Here is a 20,678-nt window from a genome sequence, read left to right on the forward strand (position 1 = left end):
GAACACTACCTAGCTCTATCAATCTAGTGCAGCGAGTTAGTGGGGTAGAAAACATCACTTTTATCGACATTTTTAAGCTTGCTGCGTTAGTTGTGTGGGAAACATCACTTCATCGACTTTATTAAGCTCGGTCCGGTGGTGGGATCAGTACTGTAAACATCACTTCATCGACTTTATTAAGCTCGGTCCGGTGGTGGGATCAGTACTGTATGGATACGGATTCCAGAAGATGGAACGAAGAAAGATTAGTTTCTTTAGAATACTTGCCTAATTATTCTAATTTATAGACTGAAAGTTTAGTCATCGTAATGTTGAATATTCTAATCAATAGACAAGAATCAAGATAGTCCGAGCCGTCATAATCACAAGGGCAATTAGCAGTGTGCAGGGGAAGTGCACAATGTAATGTTTTAATGGGATCTTATGATTCTTAAGAAGTTTGTCAACATAACAAACAGATAGCCAACACAAACAAAAAACACAGTGAATGCATTCCAAATGTCGCACAAATGTAGCCCAAAACATTCCAAATGTCGTACAAATGTAGCACAAAACAGATTGAATTGATTAAGAGTCAAACATAAAGATCCTAGAGTAAGGCAAAATTGAAACATAGCAAGTGCCTATATCATAAAAAAAGTTTACTCTTCCTCCTCAATGACTGAGGTGCCCAATCCCTTCAAGCCCCCTTCTGGAATTTCGGCAACAGTCACCAAAGAGTAGAGCTCCTCCTTGGCATCCTCGTCATCGTTCCTCTTTCTAGCAATTCGGACACGAATCCTTCTCGGAACACTGCGGATGCCACGGCTCCAGATATGCTTGTTCAGCTTGACATCAACTCTCACATCTGTAGTTCCCATGGCTTTCTGGGCAAACTTTCTGATTTCCTTAATAGCATTTGGAGCCTTCTTCTTGAAGGTGCTGTGCACCGAATACATAACCAAGTCAATCATAGTGTAGGTAAACAATAAGGCACACAATTAAGAACATAAGTATGATATCGCAAATGGAAAAAATCTGAAAACACTGTAAAAACATATATTCAAACCAAATCACAAGCAAACAAATCTGCACCAACAATCAAATCAAGTGAACACAGTTCTAATTTCTAGTGACTGCTGAGATTTCAAAGAAAAAGCAAGGCAACAAAAGTTCACAGCCATGTTTTCAGAGAGGAGCAATAGTGATACAAGTATCTTCCTGTACATTAAAGAATCAGTATAATTCTAAAATTGCATCGAAATTGCAGATTGATGCAAGCTAACTATGTTAAGGTTGATCCAACTGTTTACACCACATTGGTATAAGAACAATAAAGATATATGCTTGAAATCCTGATGTTATTTGATATGTGTAAATCTTTCAATTTTATGTGAGGCATTAACAACTCAAGCTTCTATATTACAGTTTCACACAGCAGGACTTGATGCTAGAATTAAAATTTTCTACGAATACTTTTAGGGATAAAACAAGAGACTCTATATGAACCAGATCCAAAATCGAACAAAAGGGATTACATAGCCACATAAACTCCAAAAAATCTCAAATCTTCGACAGATCAGTTCACAGCCCGAAGCCCGGCAATCGAAATACACATCGAATAGAGAGATTACGAAAGCAACAATTTAATCCAGTAATCTTACAAAATCAATATCAAATTAAAGTTTATAGCGTATGAGAGAGAGAGTACCATCCGTGGAGGCGCTTGTGGAGGTTGATGGTGTACTCCCTGGAGACGACCTCCTCCTTCCTCACCTTGCTACCTTTCTCCACCATTTTGGATTTGGCTGCTGCTGCCTGTAAACCGCACTGCTTTTGCTTCCCTGGAGATTAGGATGGTGGAGAAACCCTAATTTGATTGAACACGGTTTATATAGAACACCAAATACCCAAATATAAAGAAGCCCACTTCGAATAAACTTGTAAATTTAACCTACTAGATTAATAGGCCCAATATTAACATCTTCAATGGGCCTATCTTGAATCACGTATATAAATTGATAATTTCATTAATCAGTTTTTATTTTGGCAATTTATTTTTTAATAAGAAGAATGCTCAAACAATGTCAAATAGATAAGCAATTTGTTTTTAGTAAAACATATAAAGGTTGAGTTTAAGTGACAACCAACAAAAGCCAAATAGATCCTAGCACAACGTGAATCACAACCACTATAGACTATACAAACCTAGGTGGCAATCAACATACCGGGATTCATGGTCTCATAGTTTCCCATCTCTTTTGAAGTCTCTAATCTCGTTCAATTCCTAGTATCGCTTAAGTTATCAATCACTAATCCCTACAACAATGAGAACTTAGGACACCAACCTCTAGTCTAATTACTCTGGCATGAAAATAAATGTTTCTTCTATTACTCCATCCGTATCTTGTTAATTGAATCGTTTTTCTATTTTGAAAAGTTTCAAGATTATTGAGTCATTTCTAGTAACACTACTCAGTTTTACTTTATTATCTCTTCATCTCTCTTACTTTATTCACCATACCATCCATTTTAACACACTATTCTTAATCTTCATGTTTAAAAGAAATGTCTCAATTAAAAAAAACGGAAGGAAATATTGTCTTATTGTAAATATGAAATATAAACCATATTATCACGTAGAACGAACGTAGAGCGTGAAAGTCTTCTCCAAAATGTTCCTGGTACAATTCTTATTAGACTTTTTTAGCATAGAATTTGACCAATTTAGGAAGCACGCAAATAGAAATATTCTAATACTCCTCCTGTCTTTGCAAAACACAAACGTGTCATCTTCAATTTTTGATGTAATATTATTTATACAATATTAATAAAAAAAAGTGATTTATGTTTTTTTTCATATTTTTTTTGTCATTGCCAAAATTCCACAGTATTTCTATACTGCACAGTAAAAATATTACTCCCTTCGTTGCATAAAATATGTACACTTATTTCCATTTGTTCCAACAAAATATGCGGATTTTTATTTATGAAATATTGTCCTCAACTCATTATCCATATACATCAATTTATTTACAACTCATATCATTATGACTCATAATTACAAACCATTAAACACTAATAACAATGTGGGTCTCACTATCCAGTGTCCACTAACATTACTTTAACTACCCTTCTTCTTATCTTTTTTTACCAATTGTGCATTATTTCTCGTGTCATTTCAAATGCGCATATTTTTATGTGTCACATAAACTTTTTAATTAATTGGGACATTACAATATTCTCTTCGTCTCATAACATGTGACACATTTTTTGGGCACAAATATTTGGTAGTGATGTATAGTGATTAAATGAAGAGGAAATAAAGTAGGAGTAAGAAAAAAATAGAGAGAAAAAATAAAAGAGAGGAAAAAATAAGAAAGAGGATAGAGCGTTATTTTTTCCATAAAAAAAATTATCTCAGTTATGGAGGGAGTGCTATAAAGAGGTGCATACCAAAGTTTCCATAATCATGGTCGAACGAAATAAAATAGGTCCAAAGCTAATAAATTATGGAAATTTAATTTATCCTCCCTTTGCTTTATCTTCCCCTTTTTTTTATCAGTTTTATCTTTAGACTAAAGCTACTTTTATACTAGGACAAATTTGTTTATTTTATTTCCTAAATTTCGATCTACGCAAGAATTAATCATATATATGTTCTTTTTTACATTTTTTTTCACTTATTTATATATTTAGTTTTTAATTTTAAAAATTATTTTAACGGTGTGTGGCATGAATTGCATATCTGATGTGTAAAAATACGATCTTTATATGTCACTCAATATTATGATTAAGATTTGATTGCAAAGTTGTCTGTCTTTAGCTGAAAAAACTTACTATACCTATTCTCAATCAGTGAGCTTCCTTTCATTTTCAATTTTTGAGATAATCATATCATTAATTTCCAATTAATAAATTACAAAAACAGAACTTCAAATAATTTGTCCACGTAGTAATCAAAAATCAAACCACCCCATATTAATATATCCACATAAAATAGAACTACGGTAAATTAAAAAAGGGCTAGTCATATTCTTGATTTGGAAATGTTGTCTGAATCTACACCTGTTAGTAAAAATAGATAAAATAAAATAGAGGACTAATAGCAATTTAAATTATAAAGTTTGGAAATTTTAGTTTGTCCCATGAGCTTTGAAATTGAACTACTAAATCACGAAGTTTTTATTTTCTTCAATTGTCTCATCCATGCACAAAATGTCATCTTTTGGCTATATTCAAAACGACGTGTTTCATCAATATAAATAATTTTTCTTTTATATTCCTTTATTTTCTCATTTCTCTTCTTATATTATACTACTATTGAATTGTCATTCTTAGCATCACAAAAAGATGTCGATTTGTGCATGAATGGGAGAATTAAGAAAAAAAAAATGAAACTTTATGGTTTAATATTTTAGTTTCAAAATTCATAGGACAAATCATAATTTAACCAAACTTCATAATTTGACCAGATACACAAACATAGTAAAATTGAGAGTCATTTTCATCCTTTTCAACTAAGTCACAAGTAATTGTAATTGGCTCGCCAGAATTATCTAATTATTAATAGCTTATATGAGTTATATGCATGTGATCACTACTTTTGATTAAATTATATACTCCATATCATACAACACCTATTAATGCATATAGATATAGTGTCAACCATTTTATTAAAATCTGTATTGTCCATATAGTATTAACTTCTGTAAATGTTATTTGTAATTATTCAAACCAAATCATTGCATGTGTTTTCCTAGTTTTAACCTATTCATAATAATGTTATGTCTATCTGAAATACTATAGTATATCATCTTTTATCTCTACCTCGGACTCCACTAACTCTGAAGCTAGTCAACGATATTGAAATATCATAGTACTCATAATTATTGCTCATCGCAATAATATATAAGCAATCACATGCAAAAATATGAATGAAAATAACATAGTTGAAAACAAGTACAGAAATGCAGGCTAGATTGTAGATACGTTGTCATTGAGATACTACAAATCCTTTTAGTCAAAGCTTTTGAAAAAGACAATATCACGCGATTGATCATGTTACGAATTAACTGCTGAATTATTAATTTTATAAGTATATAAATAAATTACAACAAAATAATCTGAATTGTAAATTTAAAATCTCTTTAAACACATGCACTCGATTCAAGAAGTAGTCAAACTAGGAAGGGTGTAACGACGTGGTAGGAAATTAATGGGATACATGTCGACTCCTCTTATATCTAAAGAAATTAAAGTATTTGATTGGTGCAGTCAAAGATATTGAAATCATCTTACTTAATCAATAATTGCTCCTCCCAATAATATATATATATATATACACAATCACATGCAAAATTCGTGTGAAAAGCAAAATCGTTGAAAACAAGTATATAATGCAAGAAGCCATTCCTTAATGCTAACCTTGAATTGTAAAATTTGTAAGAAACTTTACTTGCTTTTTCTCTTGTTTCTGATATTTGAGCATCTTTATTGTTTTAGTCATTTATATGATCCCTACTTTATTAAGTGGAAATATCATAACTCTGATTTGCTTGATTTATAGTACTAGTATTAAATTGTTCTGTGTTGAACCGATTCAAATGAACGTTGCAATATCTCAACTCTTAGAAATTAATCTAACTAAGAACTTTTTTTAGCAGAAGAATAGCTGCAGTATGATACTAATTAAGTTATAATGGTGATTGGCAGTTGAAAAGGATGGCAAATATGGAGAGTGCTCCGTCTTCATCGATATTCTCAGTTGCCGATTCTACAGACAAAGTTCTGATGTTGGTAGGCACAGTTGGTGCCATTGGCCATGGACTGTCAGTGCCTCTCATGGCTCTGATTTTTGGAAGCTTAGTGAATGCTTTCGAGCAATCTCATACGAAGAACACCGTGCCAATGGTGTCTGAGGTATGTTCCACCTCACCACTTTCTCACATTTCAATTTTGCATCTCATCACATTGGATCAAACCACAGGTTTCACTTGAATTTGTGTACTTGGCTCTCGGGTGTGGACTTGCTTCTTTTCTTCGTAAGTAATTGAAAGCTCGTGTCATATAATCGAGTTCATATTTTTGCTTTTGTACTACAAATCAACACTTGATTTTTACAGAAGTGTCGTGTTGGACGATCACTGGGGAGAGGCAGTCTTCTCGAATTAGGAGGCTATATTTGCAGGCTGTACTGCGACAAGATATTGCTTACTTTGATGAGAAAGTAAGCACCGGAGAAATAATTGAAAAGATGTCTAGTGATACAAATCTTATTCACGATGCCATTGGAGAGAAGGTGAGAGGGTATTCATTCCTCTTTCTGTTTCTTAATGATGTTTATGATTGTGTCTCATTGATTGTGTAAGCATAGGCGGGGAAGTTTGTCCAAGTTGTAACGACGTTACTTGGAGGCTTTGTGGTTGCCTTTGCAAAAGGGTGGCTTCTTGCACTAGTCATGTTTTCAGCACTTCCTTTGACAGTCGTGTCCTCTGTCGTCGTCTACTCTCTCAGTTTCAAGATGAATTCTCAGGCTCAGAAAGCGCGCAATGATGCTGCCAACGTAGTGCATCAAACAATCGGCTGTATCAGAACTGTGAGTGAATATAATAGTTTTGGTACGAAACAATATTGAGATATAATGGTTTTGAACTGTGTTTAGGTTGCATCATTCAATGGTGAGAAACAAGCTGTGGCTAGCTACAAGAAGTTTCTTGCTAGCTCCTACAAATTCGACATGTTTGCAGTTTTGAGTGGCGGATCAGAATTCGGATTCCACATGTTTACCATGTTCTGCACTTATGCTATGGCTGTTTGGTTTGGTGCCAAAATGATCATACATAATGGTTATACTGGAGGGGAAGTGTATACAGTGCTCCTCACAATGATAATGGGATCTTCGTAAGTTTCTTCTCGAGTTCTAGTCGATAATCCAACTTTTGTCTTGACAGCTCCGGAACTTTTCTTTTTGCAGTTCTCTGGGCCATGTGTTGCGTCCACTAGCTGCATTTGCAGCAGGCAAAGCAGCAGCTTTAAGTATGTTTGAGACGATAAATAGGACACCGAGCATTGATGCGTATGACACAAGAGGAAAAATATTGAACGACATTCGTGGAGACATAGAGTTGAAGTTTGTCACTTTCAGCTATCCGACAAGACCAAAAGAGCTAATATTAGATTCGTTTTCTCTGTTTATTCCCAATGGAACGACTGTAGCTTTGGTCGGGCAGAGTGGAAGCGGGAAGTCTACTATTATTAGTCTAATAGAGCGGTTTTATGATCCAGTTTCGGGTGAGGTATTGATTGATGGAACTGATCTACGAGAATTCAAGCTCAAGTGGATTAGATCAAAGATAGGCCTAGTTAGCCAGGAGCCACTACTTTTCAATGCCAGCATCAAGGAAAATATTGCGTATGGCAAAGACGAAGCGACTTCAGACCAGATTAGAGCAGCAGCAGAGTTGGCAAACGCAAAAGATTTCATTGATAAGCTTCCTCAGGCATTTTTCTATTTAATTTTCCATGATCATCATCACCTTATATGTAGAATTGTAATTTCCTTACATTTTCTTCCCTTTTTCTAGGGGATGGATACCGTGGTTGGGGAGCGTGGCGTGCAGCTTTCTGGTGGTCAGAAACAAAGAGTTGCAATAGCTAGAGCAATCATAAAGGATCCCAGAATTCTACTTCTAGATGAGGCAACGAGCGCGCTAGATGCAGACTCTGAAAGAGTCGTACAAGAGGCGTTGGAAAAAGTCATGATGAATCGAACGACTGTCATTGTTGCACATCGCTTGAGCACTATTAGAAATGCTAATTTAATTGTTGTTCTTCACCAAGGAAAACTGGCTGAGAAAGGTAAACACACCTTCGTGATTCGTTCTTGTTGGTTGAATTTAAAATCTTTGTGAAAATTGCTGGTATCTTTTAATCAGTTGTTAATGATTTCAACTTTCAGGTACACATGCCGAACTACTCAAGGATCCTCGCGGGATGTATTCTACTCTGATACGCTCTCAAGACGTAAACAACAAATTGGAGCAAAACATTGATGACAGATACATAACAGGTGCCACAAAATATGGCTTAGAGAGTTCGCGATCATTGGGAATGGGAAGCAACAGCCCTGGTTCATTGTCAATTAGTTCCTCGAAAACTGCATTTGATGTTAAGTCCTCCTTCTCTACTGATACATCAGAATACCATCCGGAAGTCTCACTTTATCGCCTTGCTCATCTCAACAAGCCAGAGGCACTAGTGCTAATAGCAGGAGCTGTAGTTGCTGTCATAACTGGGGCAATACTGCCCGTTTTTGGCTTACTAACCGCTATCATGATCAAGACATTTTTCGAGTTGCCTGATAAAATGAGGAAGGATTCAGAATTCTGGGCTTTGATGTTTCTCATTCTTGGAATAGTAGCACTGGTTGCATATTCATTAAGGTCATACTTGTTTGGCGTGGCTGGGAATAAGCTGATTAAGCGAATCAGAGAAATGTGCTTCGAGAAGCTGGTTAGCATGGAGATAGAATGGTTTGATATGGCTAAGAACTCCAGCGGCGTGATCAGTGCAAGGCTCTCGACTGATGCAGCTATGATCCGTGCTCTCGTTGGAGATGCATTGGCGCAGATTGTGCAAGAAATCGCCTCACTTCTAGTTGGGTTCGCTATAGCTTTTGAAGCATGTTGGCAGTTGGCACTTATAGTTGGTGCAATGATGCCTCTCTTAGGACTTAACACCTATGTACAGATGAAGTCTGCAAAAGGATTCATCAAGGAAGCAAAGGTAGCCAAATCAATAATTTCAAATTTCAATTTTAACCGGATCAAAGATTCTTTGCTTATAGAGATTTTTATATCTTTCTATTGTAGTTGATGAATGAGAAAGCGAGTCAAGTAGCGAATGATGCTGTTGGTAATATGAGAACGGTAGCTTCGTTTTGTGCTCAAGAAAAGATCATGGAGATTTACAAGGAGAAATGTGAAGGGCCAGCTTCAAGTGGGACAAAATCAGGATTAATTGGTGGAATTGGATTTGGTTCATCTATGTGCTTTCTATACTTGGTTTATGCAGGCAGCTTCTATGCAGGTGCTCGGCTCGTTGAGGATGGGAAAACGACCACGGCTAATGTATTTTGTGTACGTTTACATGGCTCTGTCTCATTACATTGCGCTCATTTGCATAATGTAGTTCTTGCAAACACGCAGGTTTTCTTCGTTCTATCAATGGTGGCCACAGCAATATCCACTTGGAGTGCCATGGCTCCGGATTCAGGCAAAGCAAAGGCTGCAGCCGCCTCCATATTTGCCATTCTTGATGGCAAATCCAAGCTTGATCCTAGAGACGAGTCAGGGATCACTCTCGAAAATATTGACGGAGAAATTGAATTCAGACATGTTTACTTCAGCTATCCAAGTAGGCCAGACATTCAGATTTTAAATGATCTTTCTTTGACGGTCAGCAGTCGCAAGGTGGTTGTTTTACCACAATTCAACTTAAACATAGATACTTTGTTGTTTTGGTTTCAAATATGGTAACTTGTAATTTTTTAATGAGTTCAGATAGTTGGTCTAGTTGGGGAGAGTGGAAGTGGTAAATCAACTGTGATCTCATTGCTCCAAAGATTTTATGAATATGACTCTGGTCACATCACACTTGATGGGATTGAGATACATAAGCTCCAGCTGAAATGGCTAAGGCAGCAGATGGGGCTGGTGAACCAAGAGCCGGTCTTGTTCAACGACACAATCAGAGCAAACATCGCTTATGGCAAAGGAGAGTCCCCGACCGAGGCTGAGATCATAGCTGCAGCAAAATCAGCCAATGCACATGAATTTATCAGTGGGCTGAACCGGGTCAGTATTCTTGAAAAACTAGGAACTTTTTCTTATTTTAGTAGACATTATTAGTGCTTGAACATGTTGCAAAAAAATACAGGGATACGACACGGTAGTAGGAGAGAGAGGGGTTCAGCTATCGGGCGGGCAGAAGCAGCGCGTGGCAATTGCAAGAGCGATAATCAAGAAGCCCAAGATACTTCTACTAGATGAGGCAACGAGCGCGTTGGATGCAGAGTCCGAGAAGATAGTTCAAGAGGCTCTGGATAGAGTGATGGTGAATAGAAGCACAATTGTAGTAGCACATAGGCTATCTACAATCAGGGGAGCAGACTCCATTGCGGTGTTCAAGAATGGATGCATTGTGGAGAAAGGAAATCACCAAAGCTTGATCAATATCAAAGATGGCTATTACTCCTCTCTTGTAAAACTTCACCATGCTGCATTGCCTTAAAAATCATTTTCTTGGGTGTAAGAAATTCTTTTCCTATGTCTGTAGATTGTTCACTTGCGCATTAATTTGTTCACCCTATTTCTTGTGCCACAGTTTAGATTTTTCGAAGATGTCAATAAGAAAATTAACGGGCCCCGCTTTCCAAGTGACATCCAACTTGCACGAATTATTAATGGGCCCCACCGTATTCAGATTATCCACTGACAAATTTCAATACAACTTTCCAAGTAAAATAACTTGATTGCAATCTTTCCACTGAAACAAAGAATAAATCTGCATACAAACAAATTTAGAAATTAATCAGCACACACAGCAACGCACGGCGCATATAATGATTTCACAGTAATTTCCGTTTCTATTTTTTAAATAAAAAACGAAAAGTAAAAGTTGAATTTCCCATCGTTTCGCCCTAATTCTTCCGGTGATTCCTTCACCGTAGCATCGATCTTCATATGCTAAGCATGTGGCGAAATTGATCTGATTGGTATTTCCCTTTCCCTTTGCTTCAAACATCAGATTTTAACGATTTTTGCGGCTTTGACCACCGGATTCCCCCTCGCGATCGCTTCCCGGCCGGCCGATTTGTAATCATAGCTGCAGTCGTGCCGATCGGAGTATCGATGATCGGCGCAGAAAAGGTCTCCGCACCGGCATCGGAATCCGGTCAGACCTACCTTCTTCCGACAACCGGAGCACCGATTAACTTCTCTCTTCATCGGAATCGCAGCTACGGAGGTCTCTCTCTTCAGATCTCGGCTCGCCGCAGCAGAAGCGAGCCTCCTCTCCGGCAGAAACGAGCTAGATCTGAAGGATTTCTCCAACAAAACGTGATTCAACGGCTTCGCCACGGCACCGACGGAGGTTGATGCCGCTGCGGTTGCGTTGAAACACTTCTGACAGAGATTATTAGCGGCGGAGGAGTTTCCGGCCACGCCGCACTTGACGCACAGCGACATGGTCTCAGGTACGACCTTGAACTCCGTCTCCTCCTTCTCCGTCCTCTGCGCCATTTTTTACTGAAAAAATTAAAATCTGAAAAACAAAGAACCAATGAATCTGGACAGAAACGTTGGCGGATTGATCTCTAGAGAGAGAGAGACAGGGGCGTGTGGAGGGAGTTGCGGGCTGGCTTTGGGAAGGGAGGAGGTGGGATTTGAAGGGGTCGAGAGGTCGGTAATGGTGAGGAGTTATGGACGATAATGCCCTCGTCATTTTTTACTTGTTTTGTGCTGGAAAATCTAATTACTTATCTTACTTTATTACGAGTATTTATATAATCCCACTTGTTTCAATACTTTAAGTTATCCTTTTCAGTCACGGTTTCGGCTGGACAGCTAAAAAAAGTAGTATACTACTTCCCCAGTCTTAAAATAATTGAGACGTACAATTTCTTTTTTAACATAAAATTTAAGAAGTTAATGAAATAAAGATTTAAAATGGATAAAATAGAAAAAGATAAATGGAAAGAGAAGAAAGTATGAGAGCAGATATATTTTTTGTCAAAAGCGAAAATTCAATTATCTTGAGGTAATCCATAAAGAAATACGACTTATTTTATACTCCCTTCGTATTAAAAAAAATAAGAAATATTTGAAACGATATCTTGAGGTAAAATCATGAGAAGAATTGGTAAAGTAAAAAAGCAAAAAAGGAAAACTGAGTAAAATAAGGGAGAGAAAGAGAAAAAGGAGTGAAAATAGAATTAGTGGATTGTAGAGTTCATATTCTAAAATAAAAAGATTCTATATTTTTAAGGAACAATACAAAATAAAATTAGTTCCTGTTTTTTTTTAAAAAATGATGGAGTAACATACTCTGTATTACTCCCCCTGTCCCATTAGATATACAACGTTTTTCTTTTTGGATCGTCCCAATAAAAATGAAACGTTTTCTAAAACTAAAACAATCTCATCTCTACTTTTTCTTCTCTCTTACTTTACTCTCTCCTCATTGACTCACAAAATAACACTACATAAAATCTTGTATCGAAAACCAAATGTTGTATATTTATTGGGACGGAGAGAATATTACATAAAGATCACTATGCACCAATAGTATTTATATATCAATATCTTAAAGACTTAAACCAAGTTGCACCATGATTTGCATCCAGTTGGTACAAGAGTATAGATCAAGCAATAGCACAAAAAAAGTGAGGGCTCTTTCCTAAGAAAAAGAAATTTAATAAAGTCATTTCCGTGGTCATCATAAAAGGGGTACAATAGACAATTCAGTGAATATGATAAAAGGCAAAGCAAAAAGGCATTGTCACAGCTCCAGCTTTTCAGCCGCCCACTCTGACCGCCTCTCTCCTTTTAATTCATGTCGCTTTCACCACTTTTGCCTCGTGCCGCACACGTGCCGCTCCAAAGCGCGTGGCCTCTGTCGCAGTCGCTCATCCAACGTGTCTTCTCTTCATTGGTTCAGGTCGAGACCTGCTGTTGACTTCTTCTCCACTGGCCCCACGATGCATCCGGCCGCACCGAGAGGCCTATTCCACACGTGGTGACGACGTGAGCTAGGTGATGCTGCCGTCATGCGTAGAGGATCAACAAAGATATATGGTGATTTTTATCCATTTCAATTAGGAGTACTTTATTGGGTTTTCAACTTGAGTAATCATACACAATCAAATTTTGTACAACTAAAATAAAATATTATTAATATTTGATATATTAATTATATATTAAAATTTTTTGTATAACTAAAATAAAGTATTATTAATATTTAATGTATTAATTATATATTAAAATTATAAATATAGTAAGTGGATAAGTTAAAAAGATTTATTAGCCTTTAACCTCATTTTTACTTTTATATTTAATTTTTTTTTCTATTATTTTTAAATTTTAAATTAAAATATGCACTAAATAAAATTAATAATTCCAAAAAATAAAAAAAAATATACATAAATCATAAATATATATATGACCATAATATTATACACTTTCCATGTATGCATCCATATATTTTAATAAAATGCATAAATAAACCTACTTTCGTGCAAATAAGTTAGTTTTTGGTTGTACAAAATTTGGTTACTTGTTTCGACTTCTCATGGTTTTTAATAAGTCAACAAAGATGGGCAAATCATTAGGGAGTCAACTAAATTCAGTTTTAGAAACACGGGTTAACCCTTTGAAGTTTGATCAATTGTCACGAGTTACGACTCAAATTAAGTCAAACAATAAAAATCAGGTAATTATATTCATTCATTGCCACTTCCTCCTTATTCATAGACACCGAAAAGAGGAGTTAATTAAAAAAGGCAGAAGGATAGAGCAAATTATGGAGACGCAAAAATCAATGAGAACTAGATTATAACAATCCAGCTACAAAATCAACAACATCCATACAATTGAGATGATCATGTCACCAAAGATAACCACAATGCATGTGCTCTTCACATGCACATCATCGTATCAAATATCAATACTGGCCTCCTATTTCTGTAATTAAGAGTATTAAATGTAAATGGAACAATAATAATTTTATGAATTATTTAATCGAATAGGTGGGTGATAAGTTCCATTGATCATAAAAATTTTAAACTGTTCCAGAGTTCTTGCAATATAGATCTGCACGTTGAAATTTCCCAATGCCGCAAAACTGACCCAAACAAACTAGAGATGTTATTGCCAGACCAGTTCAGAATAAAGTCGAATACATAAGACTAGCTGAAATAACAATCATATCAGACCCTACACAAAGACAAGCAAGAAGAGATAAAATTACTGCAGGTCGGAGGGATGCCCAAACGACGCATTTGGCTACTCGGCCACAAAAGGGTACACCTATCATGTTGATTGCGAACCGATTCACCTATTGTTAGGAGATGAAAACAAATGCATCCATATTCAAGAAAGCCATACTTTGCATTCTATATCTTGTCAATCTTATCTGCCTTCACAACTGGGTTGGCTTTGGCTATAGCCTCCTGACCAGAAGAACGGTAGTCGAAGGAGCACTCATGTTTGTCCGAGTAACGGTGCATAGAACAGAACATGCTGCCACATCGACAATTAAAACCTGTTAAACCAACCCGCTTCCTGCACACACCACACCTTTTTGGACCTTCTTTCACTTCCTCAGCATGCCCACTTGCAGGAGGTACAGATGATGACTGAGGTGATTCCACCATGTCTGATGGGGCAATCTGTGTTTCACTAATTACAGCAGCATCTGAATCCTGTCCACCAACAGAGGAACTCCCGTTAACGATACTCTGGATTGAGGAAGCAGCAAGCTTTGCTTGCTCTTGCTCCAAAACCAGGTCCTTGTAACACTTGGAGCACATATTCATGGTAGCTGCTGTCCCAAAGAATCCACAGTTATTTGCACACATGATAGGAGCTTGAGGAGTTTGGCATCCAGTCTCATTCTGTTCCATCTTAGCTTTTTCCTGCAATAAAGCATAAACCCTCAAGACAAGCTGTAGTCACGTTGTTAACTAAATATCCACAGAATCTGAGTTGGACTCAAAATAAATCCTGCAGCCTATGATGCCATCACATAATTTTTCCAGCTTCATCGATTAATGAAATCACATATTGTAGCATACACTCCTTGTTAATTTGGGAAAAAAATGCTTGCACAGTTTCAACAAAGCTGACATAAATTAATATGTAATGCAAAACAAAATCCAAATTGCAAGCCAGGACCATAAGTCCATAACCTTACATTTCAAGAGTAACTCACAATATCAAGCATGTTCTTATGCCCTAAATATCTACAATATCTCATTTCCAAACCTGTAACTGGATAGATTTTGCCAATTATTTTCATCTAATTATGTTTCCGTAAGAACGATGAATACATGTAAACAATATAATCCTAACGAAATATCACGTGTAGTTTAATTGCACAGTAATACAGGGTTGGTTATAACAGTAATACTGCCACATCTAGTACATAAAACAAAAGGCACCAGCATAACATTATCAAGAGATATTAAGAAAAAAAAATACCTATAACGGCAACAGATTGACAAAATCTAGAAAACATAGCTAACTATAGAGATAGGTCGATAATACATAACAGAAAATTAGAAAAAAACTAATTTTTGGTAGGAATGCAATACCCATCAAATATTCCAAAGTAACATAATAGGTGTCTGTTCTCAATCTAACAATATGTCATAAGAACAGATAAAATATTCGTAAAACTGTTCGTTGTCAAACAATAATGCACAATACTTGAAAATCAAAACAACAACATGCTCCTCAATCAAGAGCTGGTATAACCTGTCCAAACAGACCCCACTTCCATGGAATGGAAGTTAGAGAAGATCTAGAAAACATTGTAGAAGCAATAGGGAATACATTAGCTAATAGAAGCCTCAGACCAATCATAACTTCTTGTATAACCTTTTAAACAGCACCTAGTCACTACCATAACTTCTTTTAAAGGAGTAGTATCTTTCAAAACTGAGCTCGATGGCTTTAACTAACTAGACAGAAAAGATGGATCCAAATATTCAATCAAAGCAGTAGAACACTGAACCCTAGCTGGTTGCAGGTCGTCATCATTTAAACCCATAAGCATACTGAATCAACTTCATACAACACCTTAATCATCGATTACAATAGGCTCATTAAATTAATAAAAATATCACAAACGCGAAACATTACAATATGCGACTTGATATATTTAATCACCCAACCAATTAATTGCATTCGAATCGATAAAAGCTGACAAATATATACAATTAATCAAGCACAAAAAGAGTGTTAACGAAATAAAACAAAATTAGTCATTAGACAGACCTGTTCGCCGAGGAGACAAGAGAATATTTTTGTCAGCTTCTAATCCCTGCGACTAATCAGAAGAAGATGGATTACAAACATAAATATACATAATTAACAGAGTCGAGAGACTACCGGTGAACAAATTTTTTGCAATTGATACTCATATTAATCTGGATTAAATCAAAGACAGAAACGCAACGTCAACAGCAGCGAGAGATAGGGAAACCTACCCCAAAAGCGAGCAGGAAACGTGGACAAGGAGAATCGCAATTGAAATCGGGGGAAGATGATGTTTATATATATATAAATAAATATACTCCGTATAAAATACATGAAGTTTGTGGTGTAGGTACACCGGCGACAGCTGTCGCGTAGTTAGTGGTTGTAGGCTTTTAGCAATAGCCAGTTCACAAATTAATGTTTTCTACTCCATACTTTAAGAGTATAAGTATAATTAATTAATTTTAATGTAGATATAGATGGAAATATCAAATATGCATAATTGAATGGAATTAATTGAAATATTCAAAGTGACATTTGCGGACCGTTGGATATTCAAAATTATTGCCAGTGATATGAAATTATTCGAATTAAATCCAAATCATTCAAGTTATCTTTCACTGATAAGGCCCACTGGGCCGGGTTGTAGGATCTCGCAGCCTCAACATGTTAAAGCCCAAGCATGTGTTCTTGAGTAATTGATTTGGGATGCGATTGTGCTTAGTGAAGTTAAAGTTGAGTATGCATGCATATTATTTTGCTTCTTACAGGATTCACTTTCTAGAATTAGTTGGTTGTTTTGATTTTATTTGGAGTTTATAATTAATATTAATCTTTGCTAGTAGTTTGTAATAAGAATGAAGTTCATTTCATTTTAATACATTGCTCTAATTGATAGGAGCTTGCAGTTTTTGGGTGCATATATTAATATGTGCGAAAATTTGGAAAATATATAACTGAAATGCTTAAAATTGCGGCTGATTTGGTATAAGTACAAATATGTACTATGACATATGTTCGGAGTATATTAGTAGTATATTTTTTTCAAAAAGAACAATTAAAGATACATAGGATGGACATCAAATCACATTTTATCCCCAGTTTTTAGCCAACCCCTACAATGGTTTCTCCCTTATTTCTCCCTTATTTCTCCCTAACTCAACATTTCATTTTTACATCATCACTAATTTAATTGTTTTATTTTTATATATAATAAAGCTAGCTTATTTAATTTATAAAGATAAATCAAATAAATAGTAATAAAGTTCGTTGTATTAAACACGGGTACACATTACAACGAAGAAAATTAAAAAAAAAAAAAAAAAGTACACGAATGGAAAAAAAAAATCAAAAAAAAAAATTCAAAGAAAAAAAAATTCAAGGGCGGTGGGCGCGGTTTCTATTTGCCCACAATTCTTCGATGATATCGTGTTGTAGTGCTTGATGGGCCTCCTTCTGGTGTATGTCCATGAACGCCTGGAACCGTTCATGTTCGTTGTGCGGTACACCCTGGCGGGCGGACTCGGTTGAGACACCGTGACTCGATGATGCAACACTTGGGTCGTTGGTGACGTCGAGGACGCCTTCGTGTTCATCTTCGATGATCATGTTATGCATGATGATGCACGCATACATGATATCGGCAATATCCCCCTGGTAGAAAAAGCGCGTCGGACCCTTTACCAGTGCAAATCGCGATTGGAGCACCCCAAATGCCCTCTCCACATCCTTGCGCGCAGACTCTTGCGCTCGGGCAAAATACCTTCTTCTATCTCCGAGTGGGCATCTGATCGTCTTCAGAAACACGGGCCATTGCGGATAGATGCCGTCAGCCAGGTAGTACCCCATGTTATGCACATTGCCATTGGCCGTGAATTCGATGGAGGGGCCTAATCCGTTGATCCGCTCGTTGAAAAGGGGCGAGGAATTGAGAACATTTAGGTCGTTGTTCGACCCGGCTATACCAAAATAAGCATGCCAAATCCAAAGCCGTTGGTCGGCAACGGCTTCAAGAATGATGGTGGGATGCGTACCTTTGTAGCCGGTAGTAAACTGGCCTCGCCACGCGGTTGGGCGTTCTTCCACTGCCAGTGCATACGTCGATGCTTTGCCGAGCATCCCCGGAAAGCCGTGGGTCCTCCAGTGCCAATCCAGTAGGAACCTGGCAGTCAGCTGCGTCCGGCGAGCGAAGGTAGTGCTCCCCAAATATCTCTCGCACGCCCTGACAGAAATTCTTCAGGCACTCGTTGCAGTCGTCTCGCCGCATTGCAGATACTCATCGAACATGTCGGCGGACCCTCCATATGCCAAGCTGCCGGATGGCAACAAGTGCATTTCTGCAGGGGCGATAGTCCGGGCTTCCCTGCTGCGTCTGGAGCCGGAACTCGGGGTAACGCGCGGACAACGCATTAACAATGCGCAGGAAGAGGGAGCGGCGCATTCTGAACCGGCGACGAAATACATCTGCCGGATAACGTGGTTCCTCCGCGAAATAATCGGCGAACAGCCGATCGTGCGCACCAGTGTGGTTGCGAGGGATGTATCGGCGCCGCCGGCGGATTGGCCGTTGGGGGGGTGGCTGCTGCATTCGAGCGATCTCGCTTTGTATGCAGCGGGAGATATAGTTGTTGATTGGGTTGTTGGCGAAACCCGCTACATCCCATCCGGTGGGAGCGGGAGGTACCTCTTCTTCGGAAGAAGAATGTGATATTTCCTCGTCGGACTGAGCACGAGACGATGAATCAGAACTCATTTAATAAAGATGGAGAGAAAAAAGATTGAAAATTTGTGTGAATGAAGTTTGTGGGTGATGAATGGAGGAAGAGGATGAAATATTTATAGGGGTGGGATAAAATAGCCGTTCGGCCAAAAAAAAAAAAAAAATTTTAAAAATCGCCGATTATCGCCGAGCGTCGCCCACAGTGGCCGGCGATCGCTCGGCGATAATCCGGCGATAAATCGCCACTCGGCGAAGCATTTGGAAAATATATAACTGAAATGCTTAAAATTGCGGCTGATTTGGTATAAGTACAAATATGTACTATGACATATGTTCGGAGTATATTAGTAGTATATTTTTTTCAAAAAGAACAATTAAAGATACATAGGATGGATGTCAAATGACAATGCAAACTTTAATCAATCTTGAAATACACAAAAAGATTGGGTGTGAGTACCCGGTTTTAAAATGGACATATTGGGATAGTCGGTTCAGAACATCAAATGTCAACAAATCGAAAAAAAAATTCATAAAACCATTACATGATTAGTATGCATCAAGCAACTAAAACAATATGTTTAGTCCACAGCATCTAATGTCAGCAAAAATAAAATTTCATAATAGGAGTAAGTAGTAAGTACGTATTTAATAAGCTCACAACAACTTCTAATAAAATAAATCCACTCCGAGTCATATTCAATAATTTCAAGTTTGAACATGTAATAAAAATTTTACTCCAATTTCACCAAATAATAGAACTTGATTAATTTATTGAACCTTGAAATAAAAAAGTACTCAGCATAACAAATAATGATCGATAATTTTCACTTTGCAGAAGTTGTTGACAAAAGTAACAGTAATAAGCAATAATTAAAGTTTTAATAATTTCCGAGCTCCAAATTTTATAGTTTTATTCAATTTAATTAGAAATAGTTAACCAAATCTACACATATTGAATCTATAAAAGCAAAATGCAAGAGCGTAGTATATCACCCTTTTATTACATTCGGATAAAAAAATGGAAAACAAATAAAATTAGTGATATAAACAATTATTATCCCACCAAAATGCATGCTTAGTTCATGTAGATAGCGAAGAAAGACACGATGGAGGCTCCAACCAAGGCGCTTATGGCTGGTAAGACCGCGATGGCGATGTCACTGTCTGGGCTGGGTGCTGGCGAATCATCGTGCGGATCATCCTTGGCCACGACCGCGCTCATGGATGCGGCCGCGATAATGGTTGCATATGCGATCTTCCTCATGTCCATGTTGGCTTGAAAAGGTTTTTTATGATTATTTTTTGTGATTGTTGTGTGTTTAAATTTTTATAACGATTGAATGGCTACTTTTGGAAATGATTCGACCAAATATTTCTCTCCTTGCTATTTTTAGAGGGATTTTGAGCGTTGGACATTGGGTGGACTTGCGTCGAACATAAGCTGATAGCAGTCTCACTTTAATTTGTGTATGTAATTATGTATAATTGTGAATTGTACTTACTACTTTAATAATTGGTTGTGTTTGTAGTGAAAAGTCTTATTTTGTTATAATAACAACTATTTTATTTTCTTAAATAACTATTTATAATCTATGTCATTTATAAATATACTTCAATAGTTCGTTATTATATAGTATTCAATATCGATGTTTTGAGATTTCAATTTCAATTTCAATTTCAATTTACGTCATTTCAATTTATGTATAAAATTAATATGTAAATAAATATGAGTATTTTTATTAACTTTTTCCATGTATAATTTTCAAAGTTTCATCAAATTAAAGTGAAATATTTAATCCCGAATAGATAGAGTACGTAGTAGTTACTAAGCACCCTATAATTAAATAGTTAAAGATAGTTAGAATAATGATATGGATCTACCTATATGTCGGCCGATTAAAAATAGATTTTTCAAAATTTTAGTTCAGACTAATTCATGC

At 36.8% G+C, this 20,678-nt stretch overlaps 5 protein-coding genes across 8 annotated transcripts; 1 reads left to right on the forward strand and 4 right to left on the reverse strand.

Moving 5' to 3' along the window:
• Positions 1-470: 470 nt before the first annotated feature.
• Positions 471-1,855, reverse strand: LOC125197306 (60S ribosomal protein L31). The gene is made up of 2 exons (XM_048096033.1): positions 1,691-1,855; positions 471-921 (listed from the first exon to the last, which is right to left on the reverse strand). The coding sequence occupies exons 1-2, from the start codon at positions 1,774-1,776 to the stop codon at positions 642-644; spliced, it is 366 nt and encodes a 121-aa protein (XP_047951990.1). The 5' UTR covers positions 1,777-1,855; the 3' UTR covers positions 471-641.
• A 3,820-nt stretch (positions 1,856-5,675) lies between these two features.
• LOC125193839 (ABC transporter B family member 11-like) lies at positions 5,676-11,585 on the forward strand. 3 transcript variants are annotated; one of them, XM_048091753.1, is made up of 12 exons: positions 5,677-5,901; positions 5,969-6,023; positions 6,105-6,280; positions 6,356-6,577; positions 6,644-6,882; positions 6,956-7,481; positions 7,566-7,839; positions 7,940-8,766; positions 8,853-9,119; positions 9,189-9,452; positions 9,543-9,836; positions 9,919-11,585. In XM_048091753.1, the coding sequence occupies exons 1-12, from the start codon at positions 5,704-5,706 to the stop codon at positions 10,270-10,272; spliced, it is 3,696 nt and encodes a 1,231-aa protein (XP_047947710.1). In that variant the 5' UTR covers positions 5,677-5,703; the 3' UTR covers positions 10,273-11,585. The 3 variants fall into 3 exon arrangements, with proteins under 3 accessions (XP_047947711.1, XP_047947710.1, XP_047947709.1); XM_048091754.1 differs by lacking the exon at positions 9,919-11,585 and having other exon boundaries at positions 5,676-5,901; positions 9,172-9,452; positions 9,543-9,684; XM_048091752.1 differs by having other exon boundaries at positions 8,853-9,452.
• Positions 10,501-11,282, reverse strand: LOC125193840 (zinc finger A20 and AN1 domain-containing stress-associated protein 5-like). The gene has a single exon (XM_048091755.1). It carries the CDS (start codon positions 11,280-11,282, stop codon positions 10,785-10,787), a length of 498 nt encoding a protein of 165 aa, XP_047947712.1. The 3' UTR covers positions 10,501-10,784.
• Positions 11,586-13,882: 2,297 nt separating the features above from the next.
• On the reverse strand, positions 13,883-16,307 carry LOC125196376 (zinc finger A20 and AN1 domain-containing stress-associated protein 4-like). Of its 2 annotated transcripts, none has more exons than XM_048094867.1 (3): positions 16,250-16,307; positions 16,038-16,089; positions 13,883-14,674 (listed from the first exon to the last, which is right to left on the reverse strand). In XM_048094867.1, the coding sequence occupies exon 3, from the start codon at positions 14,660-14,662 to the stop codon at positions 14,153-14,155; it is 510 nt and encodes a 169-aa protein (XP_047950824.1). In that variant the 5' UTR covers positions 14,663-14,674; positions 16,038-16,089; positions 16,250-16,307; the 3' UTR covers positions 13,883-14,152. The 2 variants fall into 2 exon arrangements, with proteins under 2 accessions (XP_047950824.1, XP_047950825.1); XM_048094868.1 differs by having other exon boundaries at positions 16,038-16,083; positions 16,250-16,285.
• Positions 15,495-17,867, reverse strand: LOC125195327. Its single transcript, XM_048093491.1, has 2 exons — positions 17,431-17,867; positions 15,495-15,561 (listed from the first exon to the last, which is right to left on the reverse strand). Exons 1-2 carry the CDS (start codon positions 17,865-17,867, stop codon positions 15,495-15,497), a joined length of 504 nt encoding a protein of 167 aa, XP_047949448.1.
• Between the last annotated feature and the right edge of the window lie 2,811 nt (positions 17,868-20,678).

The sequence above is a fragment of the Salvia hispanica genome, chromosome 6 (assembly GCF_023119035.1).
Source record: "Salvia hispanica cultivar TCC Black 2014 chromosome 6, UniMelb_Shisp_WGS_1.0, whole genome shotgun sequence".
NCBI lineage: Eukaryota > Viridiplantae > Streptophyta > Magnoliopsida > Lamiales > Lamiaceae > Salvia > Salvia hispanica.